The 12,527-nt window shown below is 63.0% G+C and overlaps 1 protein-coding gene across 2 annotated transcripts in view; it reads left to right on the plus strand.

The window, feature by feature from the left end:
• SDK2 (sidekick cell adhesion molecule 2) overlaps positions 1-12,527 on the plus strand; it is a 186,627-nt gene that overhangs the window by 119,868 nt on the left and 54,232 nt on the right. For both annotated transcript variants that reach the window (XM_036407667.2, XM_036407666.2), the window contains exons 10-18: positions 228-344; positions 1,919-2,086; positions 2,999-3,101; positions 5,062-5,238; positions 5,824-5,960; positions 6,515-6,662; positions 8,411-8,551; positions 10,386-10,567; positions 11,263-11,378. In XM_036407667.2, the coding sequence (XP_036263560.1) occupies positions 228-344; positions 1,919-2,086; positions 2,999-3,101; positions 5,062-5,238; positions 5,824-5,960; positions 6,515-6,662; positions 8,411-8,551; positions 10,386-10,567; positions 11,263-11,378 (1,289 nt within the window). The remainder of the gene's footprint in view (positions 1-227; positions 345-1,918; positions 2,087-2,998; positions 3,102-5,061; positions 5,239-5,823; positions 5,961-6,514; positions 6,663-8,410; positions 8,552-10,385; positions 10,568-11,262; positions 11,379-12,527) is intronic.

A 12,527-nucleotide genomic window follows, 5' to 3' on the forward strand; every position in this document is an offset into this window, starting at 1 on the left:
GAACTGGTCTCACCTGGGTCCTTCCGCGGGGCGGGTAACGTGGGAGCCCTCGAGGGTCCTCCCTGCTCCCTCCCGTCGGTGCAACCCCTTGAGGCCCCTGCAGCCTTCCCTAGTGGGGATGGGGGGGTGGGGGGGAGGCAGCTTTCCCCAATGTGGGGGGAGAGGGCCCCACACTAGGGGGGCCCCTCCCAGCTGCAGCTGAGCGGCCCCGCTCTCTCCCTTCGCAGGCATCGCCCCCAACATCACGCGGGGCCCCCTGGACAGCACGGTGATCGACGGCATGTCCGTGGTGCTGGCCTGCGAGACGTCGGGGGCCCCGCGGCCCGCCATCACCTGGCAGAAAGGTAGAGGAGATGGGCGGCTTTGGGGGGATGGGAGCAGGCACGGCAGTCCTCAGAGCCCGTCGGGAGCCAGCCGGGCTGGGTGGGTGTCCCGGGTTCCGTTGTGAAGGTCACAGGGCACAACTCGGGGGGGGGGGGGGGGGCACCTGTCACACCCCAGTGAAGTGAATGCCCCCACCCCCGCCCCGCTGCCCGCGGGCTCCGGCACAGCTCGGCGTCTTCTGAGACCTGTGACCTTGGGTGAGCTGCTCCCCCCCGCTGGCCGCACGGTCGCCTCTGTGGTGGGGACGGTGTGCTTCGGGGTCCGTGGTCTGTGGGTGTGGATGCAGGAAGGGGAGCTCCAGACGCTGGAGCCAGCAAAGCCCGGCCGCCCACCTACGTCCACCCACTCCGTGCCTCCTGTCCCCTCTGTGTCTCACACTCATCTTCCAGCTCTCCCCGTGGGCATGCATGGACACACATGTGCACACATGTACACACACACCTCTAAGCCCCGCTCAGAGGCACCTTCCCCGCGGGCCTCGCCCAGCCCCTGTGCCCCAGGCCCTCCCCGCGGCCCGCCTGCCTCAGCCCCTGGCGTCTGACACACGCGATCGCTCACGAGGGCAGGGCTGGCAGCCGCGTCCTCTGCTGTCTCCCCGGAGCCTGGAGCAGAGGCGGGCGCACAGTAGGAGCTCAGGTCAATCCGTGCGGGATGAACGTCACCACACCCAGGCATGTGCCTAGACACGGAACCAGACACACATTCCTAACACGCTGGCTAGTTCAGTGTGTCTGCACACGTGTGCAAACAGACACACCTGCTCACAGGCCTGCACCTGGAGAATCTCCCCCTATAAGGGCCGGTGGGGTGTTTTTTTTTAAATAGAGACAGCCACGAAAACCTGCCCTCCCAGGCTGGCTACACACAGCACATCCTCCCTCCTTCCTCTCTCTCCCCCTCTCTCTCCCTCTCTCTCCCCCCCCCCCTCTCTCTCTCCCTCTCTCTCTCCCTCTCTCTCTCTCTCTCTCTCTCTCTCTCTCTCTCTCTCTCTCTCTCTCTCTCTCTCTCTCCACCTCCAGGTGCCAGGCTTCCCTTGGTCCCCTGCACAGGGAGGTCTGTCCTGGCCAGGGCTGCCCCCGTCCCTCTCTCCATCCCCCACCCCCCCCCTCCCGACTACTCCCACCCTCCAGGTTCCTCCGCTCTCCACTCTCTGAAGGTGACTCTCCAGAAGCATCCTCCCAGGATGCCTGTCACCACCTCTCAGAGCTGCCCGCCCCTCCCCACCCCGCCCGCCCCGGTGCCGGCTGCCTCGGGTGCCCGGCCGGCCCGGTGAAGGGCAGACAGGGTGGTGGCCGAGAGGCGTCAGGAGCCCTGGCTCCGGGCTGCCGGCCGCTCTGTGACCTGTGCTCTGGGCTGTCAGCCGTCAGGAGCCTCCGCCCTCCCCCCGCAGCCGGTCACCACCCAGTCCCGGCCTTTCTACAGCTGGGAGCCTGCCTCACCCCAGCCCCACCCCCACCCGGGGCAGCCCAGGAGGGGGGCGTGGGGCGAGCGGTCAGTCGGGGCTGCCCCTGAGCCCTCTCCGTGCCGCCCGCAGGGGAGCGCATCCTGGCCAGCGGTTCCGTCCAGCTGCCCCGCTTCACGCTCCTGGAGTCGGGCAGCCTGCTGGTCAGCCCCGCCCGCCTCTCCGACGCCGGCACCTACACCTGCCTGGCCACCAACTCCCGGGGCGTGGACGAGGCCTCGGCGGACCTGGTCGTGTGGGGTGAGTGTGCGGAGCGGAGTGCGGTGCCGTCTGTGCGTGAGTGTGCGCCGAGCCCCGCCGGCCCCGCCTGCCCCGCAGAGCACACGCTCGCACGCCGGCACCTCCGCCCACCCACGTCTGTCCGGCCGGCGGGCTTCTTACGAGAGGGCCTCCCACACGTCCGTTTGGAGGAGGGCGACCAGGAAGCCAGGGATGGAGGGCTGCTCCGAGCATGGCCGGGCAGCGAGGGCATGGCGGCAGAACCCAGCCAGCGGTCTCCGTGACCAGCTGGAGTGTACATACGTACATCAGGCGTGTGGGCCAGGCGGTCGCAACTCCTCAGCCGACGCTTTGGTTTTACTAAGAAAGGGCCACAGATGCTCCTTCACCCACGGCCGTGGCTGTGGTCCAGCCCCCGGACGTGACCCCAGACTGTGATCCGCTGACCCCTGCTCTATGGAAACGTCCCGAGTCCTTTCCAGCTCCCTGCCTGCACCCCCACATGGGGGTCTGCACCCGCGACAGACACGCCTGTGGGCCTGCTGGGTGGGCTGCCAGGCGGTGGCCCCGTGAGCAGCTCATTAGTCCTGCGTGTACCTGGCCTGGACCACTCGTGTGCTGGGAACAGGACCCTGCCCACCCCCAGGTTTCTGGTTTTTCATCCCGCACACGCGTGTGTGGGAGCACCGTTCAGTGACCCCCGCTAGGCCCGTGGCTCCCGGGATCCCAGGTCTCAGGGAGGCTCAGTGCCCTCATGAGCGGGCTGGGACGTTCTCGGCGGTCTTCCCGTTCGCCTGCTGGTCCGCCTTCATCCCCCCACAGAGCCCAGCCACGTCGGCCGGTTCGCCGGCCGGCACCTTCCCGGCCCCTGCCTCCCGCCAGTCGCTCTGGCGCCCGCCCCTCTCCTCACCGCCGCCCCCTGCTGTCTTTCAGCCCGGACCCGCATCACCAGGCCGCCCCAGGACCAGAGCGTCATCAAGGGCACCCAGGCCTCCATGGTGTGCGGCGTGACCCACGACCCCCGGGTGACCATCAGGTACCCCCTCTGTGGCGGCCCCGGGGAGGCCAAGGGGAGGGCAGCTCCGAGGGTGGCTGGTGGCTGGGCCAGTGTCTGCACCAAGGAGGTGGGCATTGCCCGTGGGGCCACAGAGCATTTTTTTGGGGGGGGGAGAGGGGGCCCATTTACAGACCTGGTGCAGGGCTGGGACGCTGTGTAAATAAATGCCTGGGAGCAGCGCAAGCTTGGACTGAATTGGGCCATGTGAGAGGGAGGGGGTGTGGAGAAATGGAGAAATGGAGGAAGGAAGAGGGAAGAAGTGGGGAGGAAGGGGCATTGGGCTGCTGGCTCTCCCAGACCCTCGGCCCGCTGAGTGGACAGCAGAGGGTCTGGGTGGGCAGGTGTGGGAGAAGGGAAAGGGCCGGGCCAGGAGAGGGCCTGGGGCCACACATGGGAGGGGCAGGTGCCCAAACAGAGTAACCCCCACCGTGCACCTGGGCCTGGAGGCAGCCAGCGCCCTCGGTGGAACCCTCTGGAGAGGCCCAGGCGGGGCAGCTCAGGACAGAAGCAGCTGAGAAAGGCTAAAGATCTGGGACCCCACCCCCCACCCTTGCCCCACCCCCACCAAGCTTGGGGTGAAGACCCCTGGGGGCCAACCCTGGGGAAGGCTTTGGGAACTAACCCCAGGAGAAAACCGACCTTTGGGACGCTGAGTAAACATTTGTAGCTGCTTCCTCCGAGGTGACTATTCCCTCCCTGTGGCTTCTGTGTTGTGTGGGCCACGATGCCTCCTGGAGCAGCAGCTCCCACACTCCAGAACAGCTGCGTCCTGGGGCGCCATCTGGTGGCCACTGGGCGTATGACAATCTGTCCGGCCACACCGCGGGGACCCTGGCAGCCAAGGCTGGCCTGAGGGCTGGTAGACTTTGAAACCAAAACTGGCTCTCAGAGGATCCGCCTCGGGCTCCACTTTGAGAAACAGCTCCTGTGACTCCCCACACGGACCCTGTGGGACGTCCCCGTACGGTGCCAGCGCAGAGGCCAAAAGCAGCCGTGAAGTCACACAGATGTGGGCGGAACACGGTCCACGGGTGATCCCGAACCCCCGACACGAGTGCCTGCCCAGAGCCGGCCGCCCACGCGTGTCCATGGCAACGACGGCTATACGTCCTCCAGAGCAGTTCCCGAGGAGACGCCTCTCACGCTCAGACACAGACACGCGGGTCACTGCTCAGGGCCCCTCGGTGCCGACCGGCCGAGGCGAACGTGGGTTTTGGACACGGAAGTCACTTTGTCACAGCGATGCAGGGTCTCGGGATTCTCACACAACGGATTGCCCCGCATAGCCCGGGCGGAGATTCCCGTTCTCTGTCCACCGGTGACCTCGTCCCCTCGTGGGGAGAACACCTGTGCCAGCCCCGGGCGGTGACTTCTGGCGCAAAGCAGCCAGGCTTGGCCCTGGACCGGACCCGAAGGTGTGGATGACCGGCAGAGACTTAACATGCTGACCCTCCTGGACGGACGCACACCCTCCCGCAGGGATGATGGACGGCAGGCTGCTCTGGCTTCCGCCACACCCTTCCCCCAGACCAGCCCCGGAGGCCGGTGCGGCCCAGGGTCCCCGACCCACCTTCTCTCCTGCAGACCAGCCGGGGCTGAGCACACCCCAAGAGCACCCCCGCTTCCCTACCTCTCTATGTCTTAATATATTTTTATTTTTTTATATTAAATCAAATCTATTTGATTTCAGAGAGGAAGAGAGAGGGCAAGAGGTAGAGATAGAGAGAGTGAGAGAGAGAGAAACATCAATGATGAGAGAGAATCATGGATCAGCTGCCTCCTGCACGCCCCCTACTGGGGATCGAGCCCACAACCAGAGCATACGTACGTACGTACGTAAGCCCTGGCTGGGAATTGAACTCTGACCTCCTGGTTTATAAGGTCGCGACGCTCAACCACTAGCCACGTCTCTTTACCTGTCGGTTCCTCTTTGCCGCAGGTACGTGTGGGAGAAGGACGGGGCCGCCCTGGGCGTGGAGAGCACCCCCCGCGTCCGGCTGGACAAGAACGGCTCCCTGCACATCGCCCAGACCTGGTCGGGGGACATCGGCACCTACACCTGCCGCGTGTTCTCCGCCGGCGGCAACGACTCGCGCAGCGCCCACCTGCGGGTCAGGTGAGGGCCCCCCGCCCGGCCCCGCGCCCAGAGGAGCCAGCAGCACCCACCCACCGAGAAGCCTCATTCTGGCAGGCCCCCGGGGGACGGGGACCACCCGCTGCCCTCAGGACACGCCCGGGCATCCTGCCAGGCGGGGCCCCTGCAGGAGCAGGGGCGCCTGGGTGTGGCTGTGGCCGGGTGGGCTCCGGGCCCGAGAGGAGACCCTGCAGGTAGATGGCTCCAAGGTACGGTGACCAGATCGTCCAGGTGTTGGTGGGACAGTCCTGATTTCTAACAATTTTCCCCGCGTCCCGCGGTGTTTAAAAAAAAAAAAAAAAGTCCCGATTTTTTGAAAGATTGGAAACATTGGAAAGATTCTTTCCAAAAATCGGGAGTTTTTTAAAAACGTCGTGGGATGCGGGGGGAAATTGTTAGAAATCAGGACTGTCCCGCCCACACCTGGACGATCTGGTCACCTTACTCCAAGGCCACGTTCTGTGGCCGAGCACGAGGCATCCGGGGAGTCCTATATCCGAGTCCGGTCCGCCCGCGTGTCCCCCGACCGTGGACCTCACCGGGGGCGGCCCCACCTCTCTCCTCCAGGCAGCTGCCCCACGCGCCCGAGCGCCCAGTGGCCACGCTGAGCGCCGCGGAGAGGAGGGCCATCAACCTGACGTGGGCCAAGCCCTTCGACGGCAACAGCCCGCTGCTCCGCTACATGCTGGAGATGTCGGAGAACAGTGAGGCTCGCACAGTATGGGGGGGATGGGGTGCTCAGCCGTGGGGTCCCGGCGCCCATGACCCGGGCCTCTGCCTCGGGGCAAACCCTCCCCTCTGGAGACTCAGCCGCCTGGGCTGTCACATGACCCAATCGGCTCCCTGGGGCCGCGGTGACAATTGGACAAGATACTCGCCAGGCGCGGGATGTGAGCATTTTCTCCTCCTCACTGCGAGCTCCAGAGCTGGCATGCATAATTTAAACGGCGTTTTAAGTCAGCGTGCCCGGAGCTCATCGATCTGAGGGGGAAAAAGATGGAAAAGACGGATACATCTCAGTCCCCGCGAGCGCTGGATCCTCCCCAGCGGCCTCCACCTCCCTCCCTCCCTCCCTCCCACCTCCCTCTACCTCTTCTCCCCAGCCAAGGGGCCAAAAAAGTGACGGACCAGCCTCTCCTGGACCAAGCGGGTGGCACTCCTCTGCTAGCCCAGAAGAGGCTGGGCCCTGCTGGGCACAGGGGTAAGAGGCATGGCCCCCCAAGATGCCCACCTCTGCCCCCGCCCTCTGTCCCTGCAGACGCCCCGTGGGCCGTGCTCCTGGCCAGCGTGGACCCCGAGGCCACCTCGGTGGTGGTCAAGGGCTTGGTCCCCGCGCGCTCCTACCAGTTCCGCCTCTGCGCCGTCAACGACGTGGGCAAAGGCCAGTTCAGCAAGGACACGGAGAGGTGAGAGCGGGTCTTGGGGGCAGGCTCGGGGAGGGCCCCGAGGGGCTGCCAAAGCCACTGTGGCCAGGCTGCCCTCAGGTGCTGGCCGGCTCTCCCCGGGCCCTCCAGCCTCAGTCTCCACATCTGTGGGTGAGATCACAGCACACACTCCTGCCTCCCATGTCGGTTTCATGCCGACATGAAACCACACGCGTGTAGCTCTGTGAGCAGCGCCCAGCGCGGGCCAGGCTTCCACCAAGCTCGGTCCTCCCTCTGACTGCGGGCTCTGCAGGGTCAGAGACCTGCCCCCTCCTGCCCCGCAGGCCCCCGGGCTGCCGCCCATTCACCAGGCGTGCACTTCCAGAGGGGCGCAAGCCTGCTCCCATCCCCACAGCCGGCGCCTGGCCGGACCCCAGCCCTGCTAGGCTCTCCTCAAAGCATTCTATAAAATGATGGAAACAGTCCTAACCGGTCTGGCTCAGTGGATAGAGCGTCGGCCTGCGGACTCAAAGGTCCCAGGTTCGATTCCCGTCAAGGGCATGTACCTTGGTTGCGGGCACATCCCCAGTAGGAGGTGTGCAGGAGACAGCTGATCTATGACTCTCTCTCATCGATGTTTCTGACTCTCTGTCTCTCTCTCTTCTTCTCTGTAAAAATCAATAAAATATTTTTTTTTAAATGATGGAAATAGAATAAAAGCAGTGGGCGTTCCTTTTTAAAGCATCGCGGTGGGATCCGCCTGCGCAGGAGGCGAAGGCCAGCCCCTCGCCTTGCGGCAGCGGCCACGCCAGTGAGGAGGAGCGTGCAGAGGCCACAATGGCAGCCACACCCGAGCTCTGCTCTTGGTTTTTTTAAGGTTACTTTTATTTTTCCAGCTTTATGGATGGAGGTCTGATGGACTCGCAGCATTGCGTGCATTTAAGGTGTGCAACCTGTGGATTTGCTCCACTCATATCCTGCAAGGCTCCCACGGCGGTTGGCTGACACCTCCATCCCGTTACACATTCTCTGTTTTTGTTGTTGTTGTGAATCCTCCCCTGAGGATATTTTCCCCTTGATTTTTAGGGAGAGTCGAAGAGAGAGGGGGAAAGACAGAGAGAAACATCGACGTGAGAGAAACACATCCATCGGTTGCCTCCTGCGTGAGCCCCTGACCAGGGCCCGGGCTGGGGAGGAGCCTGCCACCAAGGCACGTGCCCCCCGACCCGAATCGAACCCGGGGCCCTCTGGTCTGCCGGCCGGCGCTCTATCCACGGAGCCACACTGGCCAGGGCCACATTCTCCTTTTCGTGGTCTTTCCTCTCTGAGCAACGTTCACGCGTAACAGAGGATCCGTAGCTCTCGTCACCGTGCTGTCCATCAGAACCCCCGAGCCTGCTCACCTTACAAGGAGAGTGGTCCCTTTGGCCGGTATCTCCCCGCGCCCCCACCCCCGGCCCTTCTGTGAGGCCACCATCCGACTCTGTTTGCCTGAGTTCGGCTTCTGCAGAGTCCACATCCGAGTGATGATCATAAACGGTGTGTCTCTCTGTCTGGCTCCTCTCACTTAGCACAGTGCCCTCGGGGTTCAGCGCGTTGTCTCAGAGGCAGGAGTAAACATTTGTAGCTGCTTCCTTGGAAGTGACTTGCCCGAAAGCACACAGCCATGGTGCAGCACCCGGGAGCAGAGCGGGGCAGGCAGGGGTCAGCCTCCTCCGGCCCAGGACGCGCCTGTGTTTGCCCTCGGAACGGGAAAACCCACCCGCTCCCTCCCGGTGTTTCCTCTCCAGGGTCTCGCTCCCCGAGGAGCCGCCCACCGCCCCACCGCAGAACGTCATCGCCAGCGGCCGCACCAACCAGTCCATCATGATCCAGTGGCAGCCGCCCCCCGAGAACCACCAGAACGGCCTCCTCAAGGGCTACATCATCAGGTAGGCGCCCGCCGGAGGGACAGGGGAGGGCCAGAGGGACAGGGGGGGCCGGAGGGATGGGGGAGGGCCGGAGGGACGGGGGGAGGGCCGGAGGGACGGGGAGAGGGCCGGAGGGACGGGGGAGGGCCGGAGGGACAGGGGAGGGCCGGAGGGACAGGGGAGGGCCGGAGGGCCGGAGGGATGGGGGAGGGCCGGAGGGACAGGGGAGGTTGTGGGACGGGGGGAGGGCCGGAGGGACGGGGGGAGGGCCGGAGGGACGGGGGAGGGCCGGAGGGACAGGGGAGGGCCGGAGGGACAGGGAGGGCCGGAGGGACAGGGGGAGGGCCGGAGGGACGGGGGGAGGGCCGGAGGGACGGGGGAGGGCCGGAGGGACGGGGGGAGGGCCGGAGGGACAGGGGGAGGGCCGGAGGGACGGGGGGAGGGCCGGAGGGACGGGGGAGGGCCGGAGGGATGGGGGGAGGGCCGGAGGGACAGGGAGGGCCGGAGGGACGGGGGGAGGGCCGGAGGGACAGAGGAGGGCCGGAGCGGAGGGACAGGGGGTGGGGGGGCGGGCGCCGTGGATGGGGAGCATCAGGAGTGGGTTGGAGAACAGAGCCAATTCGCACGGGCCCTTCGCCATCTGGGAAGGATCCGACAACAAGAAGAGCCCGCCCTGTGGTAGGAAGGACGGCGGCTAGACATCTAAAGAACTCCCAGCAGTGAGAGCCTGGAAACCACCGCAGGCCCCACCCCGACCTGATGGGAAGCACTGGGGTGGGGGGGTCCCCAGCAGTCTGTTTTAGCGGGGCCTCCTTCCACACAAAGGCTTTGAGGACCGCTGCTCTGGGTAGAATAACTCCCCCAAGTCACCAGGGCCCCTAGTGTCCCACGGTTAGTCTAAGGTGAGTCTCCGGAATTTGCCTGTGCAGGTGTCACTTCCTCGTTCCCGGTGTTCTTTGTTCTGGTGGCAGTAGAAATGCCAGCGTAGGTAGCCTCGGGTTTCTTTGTTTCTCTCTACCCGCCAAAGAGAGAGCCCCTGCCCTAGAGGGAAAAGAAAATGCGCCCTTGCCCTGGCTGGTGTGGCTCAGTGGATAGAGCGTCGGCCTGTGGACTGAGGGCTTCCGGGTTTGATTCCGGTCAAGGGCATGTACCCTAGTTGCAGGCACATCCCCAGTAGGAGGCGTGCAGGAGGCAGCTGATTGATGTTTCTCTCTCATCAATGTTTCTAACTCTCTATCCTTCTCCCTTCCTCTCTGTAAAAAATCAATAAAATATATTAAAAAAGAAAAGAAAATGAACCCAGCTGGTGGTGGGACTCCCTGGTTCAGGGTCAACCCATGAACCAGGAAGTCACGGTTCAGGTCTCGGTCAGGGCACAGGCCCAGGTTGCGGGCCCCATCCCCAGTGTGGGGAGCCGATCAACGATACTGTCTCATCATTGATGTTTCTCTCTCTCTGTCCCTTCCTCTCTGAAATCAATTAAAATATCTTTTTTTAAAATAAAATAAAGCCGAAACCGGTTTGGCTCAGTGGTAGAGCATCGGTCTGCGGACTGAAGGGTCCCAGGTTCGATTCCGGTCAAGGGCATGTACCTGAGTGGCGGGCACATCCCAGTGGGGGGTGTGCAAGAGGCAGCTGGTCGATGTTTCTCTCTCATCGATGTTTCTAGCTCTCTGTATCTCTCCCTTCCTCTCTGTAACAAATTAATAAAATATATTTAAAAAAATAAATAAAATAAAATTTTAAAAAAAAAAAAAACCAGGATGGTCCCCAAGTCTTACGTTAACCAGTCAGGTAGCCCCTGGCTGAGGCACAGGAGCCACCGCCGACCACTGCCTCCCGACTCCCCCCTCAGGTACTGCCTGGCCGGGCTGCCGGTCGGGTACCAGTTCAAGAACATCACGGACGCCGAGGTCAACAACCTGCTGCTGGAGGACCTCATCATCTGGACCAACTACGAGATCGAGGTGGCCGCCTACAACAGCGCGGGGCTGGGCGTCTACAGCGGCAAAGTCACCGAGTGGACGCTGCAGGGAGGTGGGCGTGCGGGCGGCCCGGGGGGCAGGGGCTGCGGGGGAGAGGGAGAGGTGGGGGCGAGCGTGGTGCAGGCGGCGGTTACAGGGGACCAGGGACCTTCTGCGAAGGCTCACATTAGCTGGATCATGAACCAGCTTATGTCTTAGCTTTGGACCTAAAACGACCCTGGCATTTTCATACCCAGCACTTCCCTTTGCCTGTACCCTGTCAATGGGTCAGACAAGCTTTATTTATTTATATATATATATATTTATATATATATATATATATATATATATATAATGGATTTCAGAGAGGAAGGGGGGGAGAGAGAGAGAGAGAGAGAGAGAGAGAGAGAGAGAGAGAGAGAAACATCAACGATGAGAGGAAATTACCAACTGGCTGCCTCCTGCACGCCCCCAACTGGGGGTGGAGCCTGCAACCCAGACATGTGCCCTGGCCAGGAATTGAACCACGACCTCCTGGTTCATAGGTCGACACTGAGCCACACCAGCTGCCAATGTCTCTCTCTCTCTCTCTCTCTTTGGGCCAGATAAAGCTTTATTCCTGCAAACTAATCAAGAGAAAGAAGGCATTTTGGTCTACACAGGGAGGGGGAGAAGGGCCGAGCAGAGCCCACAGACCCCTTCCCTGTGCTTTCTCTACTCAACTGCACCCCTCCACCCCCACCCCTGCTCTGCTCTCCTCTCCTCCAGTCCCCACCGTCCCTCCGGGCAACGTGCACGCAGAAGCCACCAACTCCACGACCATCCGCTTCACCTGGAACGCCCCCAGCCCCCAGTTCATCAACGGCATCAACCAGGGCTACAAGGTAAGTGAACCGCCCTCATCCCAGGAGGACGTGAGGGAGGCCCCAGCGAGGCGGCGGGCAGGAGGGGTCCCGTCTGTGTTCAGAACCGTTGGTTCAGACCAAGCAGAGGACTCGGGATCAAGGAAAAGGGCACGGGGGCTCTCGCAGGGCCCGGTGCAGGCCCTGGGAGGGCGGCCACCACCCAGGCTGTGACCCGGGGCGGGGGCGCGGGCCCCGGGAGGCTGGCCGGTGAACAAAGCCGGGTTTGTTTCAGACTGAGGACTGCGGGGCATTGAGGTGCAGGACGCACTTCTCACGGGCGTCCTGCTGGGTCCGGGGTCCTAGGCTGGACGTGACCCCACACCCCGGGAAGGGCTCAGGACTAGGATAAGAACAGACGTCCTGCTTTTGGTGGGACAGTCCCGATTTTTAACAATTTGTCCTGCGTCCCTTGGCGAGGGATGCGGGACAAATTGTTAAAAATCAAGTCAAATTATTAAAAAGCAGGACGTCACCTCAGTCTAGGACGCTCGGGGCCTCGGGTTGCCGGCGCCCGGAGCGGGTCTGCCCTCTCGCTGAGCTTCCCTCGATCGTCTTTGCTGAGCCCGACGCCCTGCGCTGTGCCCGCTGCTGGGAACCACGGTAACCTCTGCCCCCACGTACGCCAGCAGCGAAGGTCCTGGTGCCTGTTCCCTGGGGCCGTGGTGGGCACAGCTCAGCTCGAGAGCCACATGCGGCTCTTTGGCCCCTGGAGTGTGGCTCTTGCACAAAATACCACGTGCGGGCGCACACGTACAGTGCGATTGAAGGAGTGCCCTAATGAAGTTAATAGCCATGTACCTACCCAAATAGCTAAAGTTTAAAAAATGCGGCTCTCAAAAGAAATGTCATTCATCGTCCTGTTGATATTTGGCTCCGTTCACTAGTGAGTTTGCCGACCACGGCCTTGGGGCTGTGCGAGGACCAGATGGACAGGGTTTGTACCGTGTTGAGCACCACGACGGACACGTGACACGTGCTCTGAGGACTGTGGGAACCGTGGCGGCAGGAATGTATGCATTTGCTTGGGCGGCCGTAACCAGTGCCCTCGGTCCACGGGACTGAGAACTCCCTTTTCTCACCGTCCTGGAGGCGGGCGGGCCCCAGATCCAGGTGTCGGCAGGGCGGGCT

This window comes from Pipistrellus kuhlii, unplaced genomic scaffold, assembly GCF_014108245.1.
Source record: "Pipistrellus kuhlii isolate mPipKuh1 unplaced genomic scaffold, mPipKuh1.p scaffold_m20_p_37, whole genome shotgun sequence".
NCBI lineage: Eukaryota > Metazoa > Chordata > Mammalia > Chiroptera > Vespertilionidae > Pipistrellus > Pipistrellus kuhlii.